Here is a 13,641-nt window from a genome sequence, read left to right as displayed (position 1 = left end):
CAGCTAGCCAGTCAGCAGTTCCTCATGTACAGAATATTCCAGCCAGGCCAGGGGTGATGAGAGCCTCCACCCTCAGGAGGGGACGAGTGGATGAAGAAGAGAGGAGCACAACAGTGATTTTGCTTGTGTTTTATTTCTTTCTCCCTCTGCATTCCCATTAACATCTATGAATTCTTACAGCTGAAGGGGGAGCACAGGCAAACAGACCCAGATTCCACTTCTGCACTCCATCTAGATAACTGTCTTTTCACTTATTGTGATAAATCTGTTGTATTCCTCCCACGGATCTCGCGCTTCTTACTCATTTGGCTGTTTCACAAATGTGTAAAAGCTCTTTGTTCTTCCTCTTAGGTGACGTGATTGTGGACATCAATGGGACATGTGTGCTGGGGAAGACTCATGCCGACGTGGTGCAGATGTTCCAGTGCATCCCAGTCAACCAGTATGTGGACATGGTGCTGTGCCGGGGATACCCCCTGCCTGAGGATTCCAGCAGCACAGAGGAGGCGTCGGGAGGCCTCAGCACCTCCATGGAGGGTTCCCCCTCCCCCTCGACCTCCACGCCACAGGATCCTCACTACACAGTCACAGATGGAGCAACTCTCTCCAGGCAGACTGCTACGGTGGCCCCCATGACCAACGGAGGACGCCACCATCACAATGCCCATCCCCACCAGCACCACCACCACCCTCCTGCTCAGGTCCCCAACCAAGAAGGCCCTGACCCCACTTTGTTACAGCCAGAGCTGGTGAGCGTGCCGCTGGTGAAAGGGCCCGGCGGCTTCGGCTTTGCCATCGCGGACTGCCCTCTAGGCCAGAAGGTGAAGATGATCCTGGACGCCCAGTGGTGCCGCGGCCTGTTGAAGGGCGATGTCATCAAGGAGATCAACAGACAGAATGTCCAGACCATGAGCCACTCCCAGGTGGTGGACATCCTCAAAGACCTGCCTGTGGGCAGTGAGGTCAACGTGCTGGTGCTTAGAGGAGGTGAGTTGGCAGAAAAGAGAGTTCACATTGCTGTAAATTGAAGCCGCAACATGCAGCTTGTCTTTAGAAGTGTGCCACAGGCGGGATTACAGTGCCGATGCTGTGACATCTCTGTTGTTCAGTCACTGCTGTCTATATATATCTATTCAGGTTACAGACAACAAACGTGATAATGCCTGGAGAAATCACTCTACACCATTTGAATCCTCACACAGCACCATGCTGCCTCTGTTGTTAATAGCAACATTGTTAAACTGGCGTGGACATAGATCTTCTTCGGTGAAGCAATATTTAATGTAACATGTACAACGATATGATTTCTAAATAAGAGGATTGTGGCGTTCTGTAGGTATTGCTTGGACACACAGAGTCCCCCGGTTTTGAATAAAGCAATTTCACGCTCCGGTCCACACCAACTCTGCATCATCCACCATGCGCCTTCCCGAAGAGGGAAGAAGTCATGCTTAGTCACATGGTGAGCTGTGCTGGGAAGGCGCAGCGAGAAGGCAGTTTTGGTGATTCACTTGCTACTTAAAAAGAAAGAGAGAAGGAAGGCAGGAGAGATAGAGCATGGTGGGCAATCATTGCCCTTCTTCTTCTTCTTATTTCAGGCTTTCACTGATCTGAAGGGCTTGTTCCTTTACTGCACTGCAGTAGCCTAGATTTGAGAGATCAGTGTTGCACCCACATATCAGATGTACTCAGCTGGGCTCTGCTCTGAGCTCCAGGGGCTTGTCCTGTATGTGTGTGTAAGTGTGCGTAAGAGTGCGTGTGCGCTGCTGTTCTGAACTTTTTGCCCGTGTGTCCCACGTATATGCTTTTTTATTTTTTTTTTTTGATATGCATATTCAGAGTGGATGTGTGTTACTGCTTAGAAGGAGCAGGAGATCACAGCTCTCCAGGAGTAAAAAGGAGCAGCGCTGCAGGGCTTCCCTCAGGTCGCTCATACACCAGGATTAGCTTAGGTTTTCCTCCCAGCCAGGGGATAGAGCTCCCTTCCCCGATGACAGCAGCAGGGAGAAATGAAACAGGAAATTATTTGGCTGTGCCCTCTGTCATGGATTTAAATCTGGAAATGAGACAGAGTAGCCCTCCCCACGGGACGTGCACCGCACTGATTGCCTAAGATATGATGGGATAGGATGGGAAGACACGGTCAGTCAATTTACCATATACATATTTGAAAAGGAAGTGGTAATAAAACCTGAATGATCTTCGTTCGAAACACTCACAAGTAAACATTTGTTCAATTTTGTTGATGACATTTGAGGTCTGAAAACCTACAGATCCACCAGTGAGAGTACAGAGAGTGTTGTAGTGCAGCAAACAGCTTGTAAGTTCAACCAAGAGCGGAATATTTTCCCATGGTTTAGGGTCATTAGGGTTCTGTGTCTGCATCCTGCACAGACACTAAACCATTTTTAGTGACTGGAGTATACTGACCCCTACTGGTGAACCTGCACAATGACTCAGACAGAGCCAAGCAGAGAGTTTTAAACAGTACTTCCAAAAGCTCTAGGCAAGTTCACCAAGTGCAGAACAAGGCACAGTCTGCATAAGGAGTGGGAGAGGATGTACCACTGAAGGCCAATAGGTCAGTAGAGTGAAAGAATATGCAAAGTACGACTCATCTTTTAAGCCTTTCGGCCCTGTGTTTGTTTTGGAAATGAATTGAATATAGAATTCTCTACTTACAGGTCAGACGTCTCCTGTGAAGTCACTGAAGCCGGTAAGTCGAAGCAAACCTTTGTAATTCTCCATCCGTCTCGTGGGTGGGGGGGGGGGGGATAAAAGAGAATATACTGCTGATAAAACGGCTGCTGAATGATTAAACAGAAAAAGGGTTGAACTTTCTCTTGGTTACCCACAAGCTCCACTCAGCGTGCGTGCCCTGCTAGCTGTTGTTAGCTACATTATTCAGGGAGCCCACATTAGCAAAGCTGTTATTTTCGGAGCCGCATGTGGGTAAATATGCTGGCTCCTGGCAAACAGCAACTTAGCATCCCTCTGTGTATGGGTGTTTAAGATGATATGCCATGTTCAACAGCTTGTTCCTGTGCTGCTCCTCCATGCCGCACTCTTAAAATAGACGGGAGCTGAGGTGCTGCCTAGGCTTACTCATCCTGTTTTGTTTGTTTCAACACAGAATTATGTTGTATAGATGTGTTATTTTTAAAAATAAAGACCAGTGCAGGAGTTTGGGTATATTCATTTAAATCAAATTTCCTGCCTTAGCCTAACCCTCCTTCTATAAATTCTCTATTATGTACAGTATGTGTAATTAATAGAAACTAAATTGTTGCTTTGTCATGTGATTTTGGTGATCACCCACCTGAAGTCACAGTTGAGCTTCCTGCTTATTGCTCCATCACATCTCTTGTTTCTGTGTTGCAGTGCACAGCTCCCATATCCCAACCCATGCCACAGCCTGCTCCTCAACAGGCACCTCACCCCGCGCCCCAGCAGGTGCCGCAGCCAGTGCTACAGCGACAGGAGATCATCAATAACGCAGAGATCCTCGGTCAGCCAGAGATACCCCCCAATCCGATCCCCTTCCCTGCCAACACCCTGCGCTCGTCTTCCCCCAAACCGGATCCATCTGAGCTCTACCTCAAGTCCAAGGCCATATTGGACAGCAAGCGTACGTGTACATGAGTGGTTTCAGTAGTGAGCAAGTGTCAGTAAAAAAAAAAAAACTTTGACAGAAGTCACTGGAGCCTAAGTTGACAAATCACTGTGATCTAAAATATTGACATTTGCATCCTGGTCAAGACACTAACAGCATATAGTAGTTAATGTGTTTTGTCTTTCATGACTGCTAATGCTCTCATGCTCTCTCCAGCTCCTAATACCAAGGACCTGGATGTGTTCATCAAAAGGAACCAGGAGACAGGCTTTGGCTTCAGAGTGTTGGGAGGCGAGGGGCCAGATCAACCGGTAGGTACCAGCTCAGCACAGTCCCAAACCCTCAGTAGCAGAGAGCACATCAGTAATTGAGCTGCAATCAGTTCCTTTAACAGTCTTACTGTTTGCTGCTGCTGTAGAACAAAGCGGAAATAAACGTCAAAAGGGCAACTGATGGTTTCTATTTAAAACCCCAGTCAGTCGTCACGCTCACTCTGACCCAGATCTGTGTGCCAAGCAGTTTGTTCTCAAACAGTCGTGTTTCCACAGGTGTACATCGGTGCCATTGTGCCGCTCGGTGCAGCGGAGAAGGACGGACGCCTGCGGGCAGGAGATGAGCTGCTTTGTATAGACGGAGTGCCAGTCAAGGGCAAATCCCACAAACAAGTGCTGGAGCTGATGACCAATGCAGCCCGGAACGGCCAAGTGATGCTCACAGTCCGCAGGAAACTGACACAATTAGGTGAGGTCTGCTCGGGAAAAATGAGCTTATCATTTCTCTGAGGGCACTTGAAGCTCTAAAACGCGCTTTCTTGGTTCTCTTTCTTTTGTTTTGCTCGGTATGCTAGTGGAAAACCTCTGAGCTAAAGCTTTGATCTGGGATTTTTTTTCCCTCACTAATCCTTTAAATTTGTTCTGGATGACTTCCTTGGGGATAGAGCTCAATAAACGAAGTTGGAGCAAAATCGACTTGTAGGATGTTATGCGAAGCAGAAGATTTCCTGAAAAGACAGTTTTGAAAGACGATTGTGAATTTATGTTCACAGTAATGTGATGATAAAAAAAAAAAATAAATCATCCACCATAACAGGAAAAAACACAAGGAGCATAAGTGGCTCACAATAAACAGCTTGTGTTTATCTGTCGAGGCTGATTGGAGTTGTGTGAGGGGCAGTGAAGATTACATCAGTTGGTAGAGTCGATTTACATCTCAAAGGATAGAGGGAGGGGGAGAAAAAAAAAAAGAATATGCTGAGTTGTCTTTTTCAACATCACAAAACCCTGCTGCATTCAGGCTTGTTTACCCCCGACAAATAAGCACCCCATGAATATTACAAGCACTTTTTGAATTACTTTGGATTTGATGTATCGCAACAACAGCTTTGATCACGTTGCAGAAATTAAGCATCAATCATGTAAGGGTTTATGCTTTCAAAGCAGGGCTTCGCTGTTGCCGGCTGACAAAACAGAGACTCAACAAAACAAACATACACTGAAGAGAGATTGAGGTAGATTAGCCTGTCTCATGAATAACCACTTGGTAAGCTCCAGTGTAGAGTTGACATTCTTGTATTTCATGTGTGCAGTAAATACAGCAAAAAAGGCTTTCTTCGGTGAAGGGACTGTGCTTTGTTTATTCGTGGATGGCTCTCAACAAGGACAAATTGGGAAAGCGCAGAACAAACAATATCCCTAACAGCATGATCTCATGTTTTTAACCTCTTGAGAAGATCAGATCCAAACATTCACGTTTCCCTTCGTTGTCACTTGTCAGATGGTGTTGGAGAGGACAGCGGTCAGCAGCCCCAGCAGGTGGCGTCCGCTCTCATCAACAGCTCTCCCAAGATGCCTCACGTCGAGGCGCCGAACGCCGTCCAGCCCGCTCAGGTCTCCAGGCCGGAGTGCTTTGATGTTACTCTGCACCGCAAAGACAACGAGGGTTTTGGCTTCGTCATTCTGACGTCAAAGAACAAACCCCCACCTGGAGGTGAGAAATAAGTGGAAACGGATCCTGTGTACTGTTTTCATTTTATTTATGAGAACAATGGGTAGTTTAAGGAATGACTGTGGGTCTAAGGACATTTAATTATGGTAATTACTGCATTTTTGGTCATTTCTTCCCAAATTTCCCAATGTTCCAGATGGAGATTATAAGAGCTCTGATGATCCCTCAACTTTTTACTTTTTACTCATCATTAGTTATTTACTTGTGTAATTGTGTATTTTCATTACACCTGCTAATCATCCGAATTCAAACAATGACTTTGTTTACAGGTTGCCATTAGCATTTAGCTGAAACCACCACTGCTAAAAACAACACATGCAGTCTTCACAAGCGAAACCCACACTTCTAGCTAGTTACTGTTTGAGAGTCAGTATCCCAGGACCCCTACTGGGTTACAAGAGTCAGTCACAATACGTTGAAGTACTAAAAGAGTTATTGTCAGTGTTGTTTTACATTTCAATATGTAAATACCATTAAATAGCTATAATTTTCTGCTTATATCATTTGTTTGAACCAAATGTCTTCAGTGTACAGCAAACACAAATTCAGTGCTTTGTCTGAAAATGGTATCCTGATTTTTGGTTTGCTGCTCAAATCATGCTAAAGGACAGGTTGTCATTTCTCTGTGTTCCTCTGCTCCAGTTATTCCTCACAAGATCGGCCGTATTATTGAGGGCAGCCCGACAGACCGCATAGGTCAGATGAAGGTTGGAGACCGTATCTCTGCTGTCAATGGCCGGTCCATCATGGAGCTGTCGCACAACGATATCGTCCAGCTCATCAAGGATGCTGGCAATTCTGTCACCCTCACAGTTGTGCCTGAAGATGGTAGGTTCACAGAGAAAGTCTTGGAGATTCACAGGCAGATCATAAGAGAGCGGTCTTCTGTTATGTTATACTAAATAGGCATGTTGATGGTATTAATTGTGTTCTTACAGACAGCGCTCCTCCATCTGGAGCTAATTCAGCCAAGCAGAGCCCTTCGGCACAACACAGAGCTGTGGGCCAACAACCTCCCAGCTATCCAGACAGGTACACAATTAAACCCCCACACTCCCATGTAAGCAAAAGCATTTCCACAGGCTTGCCACAGTCTCCCTCAAACACCAGTGGGGACAGATTAATACAGGTTCTGCCACTTGAACCATAAATTAGCCCCAATCCTTCCAAAGCAGGCTCTGGTCTGTGCTACAATGTGGCCCATTACCATCTCTTCTCCCTGACACATTCCTTGTTATCCAGACAGACAGAAAATCCCCCATGGTCAGTGTTTGGATGGCACAGCAAAGAAAAAGAGACGGATTAATATGGTGGCTCACTTCCTCTCTGATCTCTCTTTTCCAACACGATTACCTGTGTCAGACTTATTTAATCCATTGCTGTAGCAGCAATTCTCCACCATCATTACTCGCCCTCACCCACTGTCTATAAGCATGTGCTCCTCTTCCCCTCATTTAGCCCTCCGTCCATTTCTCAGCAGCACCCCCGCCTCCTCCCCGTCTAATCTCCGACACATGCCTTGGGTCAGCCCGAGCTAGATACGAGCCGAGACTGTCAGCTTGGCAGCGTGAAGTGTGTAAACTCTTCTCTATGCCAGTGCTGCTAAGAAGGCAGAGACTCTTTAGATAGTGTGTTAGCCCAGCTAAGTTCCCACAAAGGCATTGTGATGAGCTCTGTGAAGCATTAAAGTATGCCCCCATTATCTGCCTCAGAACTGTAAAAGCAACACAGCTCTTTGAAGGATTTACATTGGTCTCTGCGAGTTGTATAATGAAACCAACAGAAAGAGGCTCATGTTGCTGTAGTGGAGGCTCGGCGCTGTGTGGCTCACACTGGACACAGCAGAGGGAGATTTTCTCTGTTTGTTATAAGCTGTTATTAAAACAGTATGTTGTTCATATTATAATGTGTTTTTTTTTTTCTGGGGATGTAGGAATAGTGACAGTGAGGTCAAGAACTATTTCCCACAAAGAGACATGGGTGCACTCATCACGTCAGGCCCGAAGCAGGTAAAACCACATGCAAAATAAATGTAATATTTGTAATTTACTGGCTTGAGCTCTAGAAATTCTTAGCCTGAGCACTTCCTACTGAGGTCACAGCACTGAAATAGACATCAACCCTGCAAAAGTAGTTTGTCAGGTTTGATTGGAGCCTGGGAACTTTGTCGTGTGGCTGTCAAGAAGTGATCCCATCTTAAAACCTCAGCTTCTTGTCTGTGACCTACAGGGCTGTTTTGTGGTGGAGCTAGAGCGCAGCCAGCGGGGCTTCGGCTTCAGTCTGAGGGGGGGGAAAGAATATAACATGGGGCTGTTCATCTTGCGACTGGCTGAGGAAGGACCTGCTCTTAAAGACGGCAGGATTCATGTGAGTTACCTTGCTTCTCTGTCTCGGTCCTCAAAATAAAGTGAGTATTGCTATAATGCAATGAATCTTTAAATGTACAGACAACTAAGACTAGAATCATTAAAAATATGATATATTGTTATCGATAATATCGTTTTTCTGTGGATTTATGGATTTTTATTTACAATGACAACGAAAGGTAACGATATCCAAGTGCAACTCACAGTGAATGTAGAAATATGTGCACCCAGAGTCATGAGTCTGAGAAGGAGGCGACCAGCGAAACTTTAAAAACTAATTCACTCTTTTGAAAATGCAACTGTCCCTTTCACCTCACACATCATCCAAACCCCAGGTCTCTGCCTCCCTCGATACGCATCATAGTCTGAAAACCTCTGATCCTACTTAAAAGAACAGCACCTGCACCTGTTTGGTAAATTCTGAAAGATGTCCCGCTTGCAAAATATCACAGGTTGGAGATCAGATAGTGGAGATCAATGGTGAAGCCACCCAGGGCATCACACACACTCGGGCCATTGAGCTGATCCAAGCTGGAGGCAGTAAAGTTCACCTGCTGCTCCGACCGGGCCAGGGCTTGGTCCCAGATCACAGTGAGTGACAGCTGAGGAAAGCATGCATGTCCACTGCATACAAATCTACACAGTAGCATATGAATCCTACATGTACAGAAGCTTTGGTATGGATATGCTTGATAGGGTGCTGAGTTTCTTTATTGTCATGCATGTGTAGCGAGCTTGTCTCTCTCATGGTATCTCACTACCTCTGTCTTGATCTACCTCTGCCTCGCTTTTCTCTGTTTTCTGCACCAGCACGGCTGTCTGTTTCTACCTATTTATCTCTTCCTCCTATAGGTCTGAACTCTTCTTCCACCCTGTGCTTCTACATGAAACCAGAGCATCACTAAAGGCCTCACTGCTTTTCTTGGTCTGTCCCTAATAATCTTGGTAAACTTTGCACTCCTCCTACTGTTGCCTTTGACATCTCCTTCTAAATTAATTCATCTTCCAGATTTTAAGTGTTGTTGTTCTCTGTCCCTTACTTCATCACCATGGTCAATCTGAAAGACTGTAGATCAGAGCTAGACTCTTCTCTGGAGGGCTGAATTAAAGCAGTGAGTCCTAGAAGAACGAACAGACCTGCAGGAGCGCTGGGAGGCTCCAGAGCCCCGCAAGTTGTTTTAATTTTTGTTTAAAGGGTATTACAAAACCTGGTGATGCCACTGAACACACACCTCATCCTGAGCGTGAATGAATCCCTAACTAGATATTGATCAGCGAGTGACGATCAGTAAAAGGATCTGTGTGCATTCACTGGCATCGAACTTCCAATCCGAAGACCAAATTAGAATGAATTTCTATGAGTTGTTGCTCCTAGAAATCCAAAAGCTCATTTCAGCACCACTAAGTCCATCACTCTTCTTTTCTCTCTCTCTGGTTTTTCGGCTGCATATATCTGCTCTCAATCACAGCTGTGCAATTCTTATCAGCTCGGGGGAAAATTGAAACGTCAGTGTCGGGTGAATGCTGCCACCTTTTTCATCGATGGCTATGTGGATGACTGATACAGATCTCGAACAAGGAAATAAGCAAAGCAAATATTTAGGAGCTTATTGCACAGGGTTATTAAAGAATGACCTAGACACAAAACTTTCTTTTTCACAATAAGAGGATATTGCGCTTCAGTTGCATGACATGTTTAATTATCTTTTTAATTTTTGCTAAATGTGTAAAATATCTCAGTTTAGGAATATTTTAGCTTCTGCTGCTTCTTACTCTCCACTGCTTTCCTCTTAGGTTCAAAGGACAAAATAACCATTCCAACCTCAAGCTTTCCCAGACTCTCTGCATCTGACGGGCAGTCATCTCCAGCCTCGCCATCCTCTGTCTCCCTCTCTACCTCGGAACTGTCCCCATCTTCACCCAAAATGTCCGCCCCCGATGAGTTCTTTGGGGGGGATCCCAGGGCATCTGGGTCCCCTGGCACTAGCCAGGAGCATGGAAGGCAGGCTAACAGGTCAAGAGGACAGCAGCTCTCTCATCACACCCAGAAGCGCACCTCCAGCCCCGGCACCCAGGCCAGAAAAGCAAGCCAGAGTGACTCCAAGTCTGCTAGTCCCAGAAGAGGCACTGAAGGCTGGGCAGATCATGTTGAGCGCTCCCAGAGCCCCAGAAAAAAAGAGCGAGGCCACAGCGAATCTCTGGAAGATATGAATAAGGAAAGAAAAGCTCAAGGGCAGAGAGACCACCGCTCCTCAAGCCCCAGGAAGGGCTCCAAGATGGAGCATGTCCCTGCTGTGCCTTTGAATAACCTGGAGGAGCCCCAGAGTCCCAGGCGTCCAGCTGGCCAACAGCCGAGCACAGCCTCTGGAGAAGGGAAGGAGCGGAGGTACAGAGAGGAGGATGTGGCTTACTGGCAGGAGAGGGAGGCTATAGAGAGTGGGGACAAAAGTTGGGGGAGCAGTGAACGCCACAAGAAGGGCAAAAGGGCTGAGCAAGAAGCAGCAGCACAAAAAGCCTACTCCCAGATGCACACGGAGAGGGCCGGGGCCGACGCTGACACCGGCACCCTGAGCCGGAGGAGTGGAAGAGAGAAGGGGGACAAAGAACATCGGGAGAGTAAGCACCACGGGCCAACTGAAGACGACAACAGAAAAGACCACAGAGGCTCCAGCAGCAGCATCCAGGACCCCAACTGCAACGGGACGGCCACCGGCAAGAAGGCTCCCATCACCCCAGGCCCATGGAAAGTTCCCAGCTCTGCCAAGATCCAGTCCCACGTGGACACAGCATACGCAGACGTGTGATATTCTTCCAGGACTCTATGCATTTATTAAAAGAAAGCTGGGCCTCAGTTTTTCATTCAGAGTGGAAGGATTGTTTTTGTTTTTTCATCTCATATGAAGCAGATCACTGTGTAACCAGCAACATAGCTTCTCACCGCTTACGATTTTAGTTTAGTTTAGTTTTTCACCCAGTTTGCCTCGGTCAGTTTGCATCAAGCTGCTGATGTCTCATCCTGACACGTCTGCTTGTACCTACACGAGTATTAGTGCTGTACGATGAAGTGTGGACGCGTTCGGGTTCCGAGTGTATGTTTTTTTTTTTTGTTCTTTATTTTTATATGAGACGTCACATTCAAATCTATTTTGTGCCAATCAGAGACTCCGGTTCTAAAGAAGCTGCTTCGTATTGCACTGTGAGACAGTTTGCAGGTAATTTGATGAACATGAGCGCCCTGTTTACCCACTTCAATGAAGGACCCTGTTTCTTTTTTTTGTCACTTTGAAGGTTTGAAGGTTTAAAGCATATCCATGCAATCACTCAAGCTTCTCCTCCTGGTGAGACTGAGCCACTGTTGCTGTCATTGATACGTGTACTGAAAAGTGAGGCGCTTTTAAAACCTGCCACAAAGGGTTGAAGAAGTGTCTTCAAACAGTCATTTACTGTTTGTTTCCCGGGAGGCTGTGAAGCGCGTGCGCGCGACTGCATTCATACACATGTGAAGACTGTGGCACACTCTGATCCCAGAAGCTTGTCAGATGGTGGACAGACAACCCTGGAGCTTAATATGCATCAATCAGCAGACCAGATACTTGTGGTTATAGTTATATCGTTTGTTACGTGTGTTAATAATAAAGCATAAGGTAATTTATTGAAATTATATGTAGACAAAACTGTACACATATCCATTCTGAGTCATTTCACTTTTAATGTGGACTTAATCTTTACAAATAGAATGTGTAGATAAGTAAAATAATGACTCTATAAAAAAAAACAAGTCAATCTATACATTCTATTTCATGGTCTGTAAAAAGTCTCACGAGCCTGATTCATACTGTTTACTGTTAGCAGCTTTGTATTTTAGGTCCTCGGGCTATGTGTGTACGTATACAAGCTGACTGGTAGGCCTGTGTATTTTAGATGTCGCTGTAGCATCGACTATACTTAATCGGAAACATATCTTATTTAACAAATGGTTAACACATATACCGACACATATTTTAGACGAGCCGAGTTCACAGAGCTTGATTGTGAGGAGCGAGACCTCCGTCTTCCACTTGCAGAAAATGTTCAATTGTCATTAAAAATGGGCACAAAAACATATTTGTATGTCAAATGTATCATTCCAATCTACAAATCTTATTTTCGTCAAACACTTTATTTAGTACGTGACCCTTAATGTGAGGAAATAAAACCGTATGTATATTTTTGCTAACTTGTTCATCATTGAGAGCATCGTGGCCGTAAGTTCATTTCCCACTCGAGGGGGGATTGACGCTTGCACATATAGTGTGGGAACGGTTTGACGGCTTCTTTGGGAGGATTATGACTCTCTGAAGTCTATCAAATTTAATTAAACAGGGATCTAAGTCCCATATTAAAATAAATATTTTTTAATTTATTGGGATCACTTGTGTGCCCTGCTCTGGAGTCCAGATCCAGTGTCCTTTCAGTGTTGCTACTGTGGAGTACAGAGACATCTAGTGGTTCACACTCTGCTTTTCACATACTTGTCCCATGACCGCTTACTAATTTATTGTCCACTTCACTGTTGAATGATGGCCTAATGTGTTCTTTACTACTCATGTCTTTACCATGTATGATATCGTGGCCTTGCATCGATCCAACACACAAAAGTCTTTTAGTTTTGACATCATGGTAGTTGTAAATGTTTAATATAAATTGTACAGCACCTGTAAAAAGATTTGCCTTCATGCAGGAAAAAAAAAAAAGAAATCCTCTGTAAATCGTTTCATTATTTTTTTAAGGGAACTGAGAGGAAATGAGATATAAAGGGGGGTGAAAAGAATCTGTTCATGGCATTCTGTTCATGCACTGATGAATAAAGATTTACTGAATAAATGTGAAGGCCGTTGTTTTGTTCTTTCACTCCTGGAGCCAGGGTGAGTGGCTGATAAAGTATCCTGTTGATCCTGTACTTATCTTTAGGGCCTATATTCAAGAGGTGACACTCCAGTACCACTTCACATTCTTCAGTCAAGTCGAAGTGCGAAGTAACACGCTCTGCCAAGAAAACAACATATTTTAAACAGTGCTTAATTTAATGCCAATGACAACAACAAAGGTGCAAATCGAATTAATGGATGAACGTTAAATGTTATGTCATTAATGCTTTGGCCAAAACATTAGAACCACCATTTTATGTAAAGAGTGACGCCACCATCCAATATGAGCTCAAGAAAAAGTATTTGTGGAGATTTTAATAAATACACGTATAATAATCCAACTCTATCCTTTCACTTTATTTGGGCAAGTGTGCATCAATATCTGTATTATTATTAATCAATTAATTAATATTTAAATTAATTCAATTAAATAGTTATTTATAAGAAACCTTCACTTTAATCGCAGTACATTCTGGGCCTTCTTTATTTGTAACAGCCTACATTTCAGTGATGTGCAGTGTGTTTAAAGGTCTTCACAGCATCAGTAGCTTCTCTTGCTTTATGTTATTTCTGTGTGTGTGTGTGTGTGTGTGTGTGTGTGTTTGTGCAGCACTGCCCCCTCGTGGCCGCAGTGCTTAAAAAACCCATGACGTCAGCTGAGCAGAAGTGAGTGCGTGCGAAGCAGCACGCATTCAGTGCTGGACAAACTCCAACTCCCATGCTGCTTTGCAATATAAGGGAACTTCATAAC

At 44.9% G+C, this 13,641-nt stretch overlaps 1 protein-coding gene across 1 annotated transcript in view; it reads left to right on the top strand.

Moving 5' to 3' along the window:
* The window catches only part of magi3a (membrane associated guanylate kinase, WW and PDZ domain containing 3a), a 97,736-nt gene extending 84,884 nt beyond the window's left edge, over positions 1-12,852 (top strand). Inside the window, exons 10-21 of the mRNA XM_026367370.1 lie at positions 352-987; positions 2,685-2,716; positions 3,382-3,628; positions 3,830-3,924; positions 4,162-4,354; positions 5,387-5,599; positions 6,260-6,445; positions 6,556-6,649; positions 7,551-7,626; positions 7,847-7,984; positions 8,436-8,574; positions 9,778-12,852. Coding sequence (XP_026223155.1) covers positions 352-987; positions 2,685-2,716; positions 3,382-3,628; positions 3,830-3,924; positions 4,162-4,354; positions 5,387-5,599; positions 6,260-6,445; positions 6,556-6,649; positions 7,551-7,626; positions 7,847-7,984; positions 8,436-8,574; positions 9,778-10,787 — 3,059 coding nt within the window. The 3' untranslated portion in view covers positions 10,788-12,852. The remainder of the gene's footprint in view (positions 1-351; positions 988-2,684; positions 2,717-3,381; positions 3,629-3,829; positions 3,925-4,161; positions 4,355-5,386; positions 5,600-6,259; positions 6,446-6,555; positions 6,650-7,550; positions 7,627-7,846; positions 7,985-8,435; positions 8,575-9,777) is intronic.
* Positions 12,853-13,641: the final 789 nt, after the last annotated feature.

The sequence above is a fragment of the Anabas testudineus genome, chromosome 7 (assembly GCF_900324465.2).
Source record: "Anabas testudineus chromosome 7, fAnaTes1.2, whole genome shotgun sequence".
In the NCBI taxonomy this organism is placed as follows: Eukaryota; Metazoa; Chordata; class Actinopteri; order Anabantiformes; family Anabantidae; genus Anabas; species Anabas testudineus.
The sequence above is the reverse complement of the archived record's forward strand: the minus strand, read 5'-3'. Positions and strand labels throughout refer to the sequence as shown.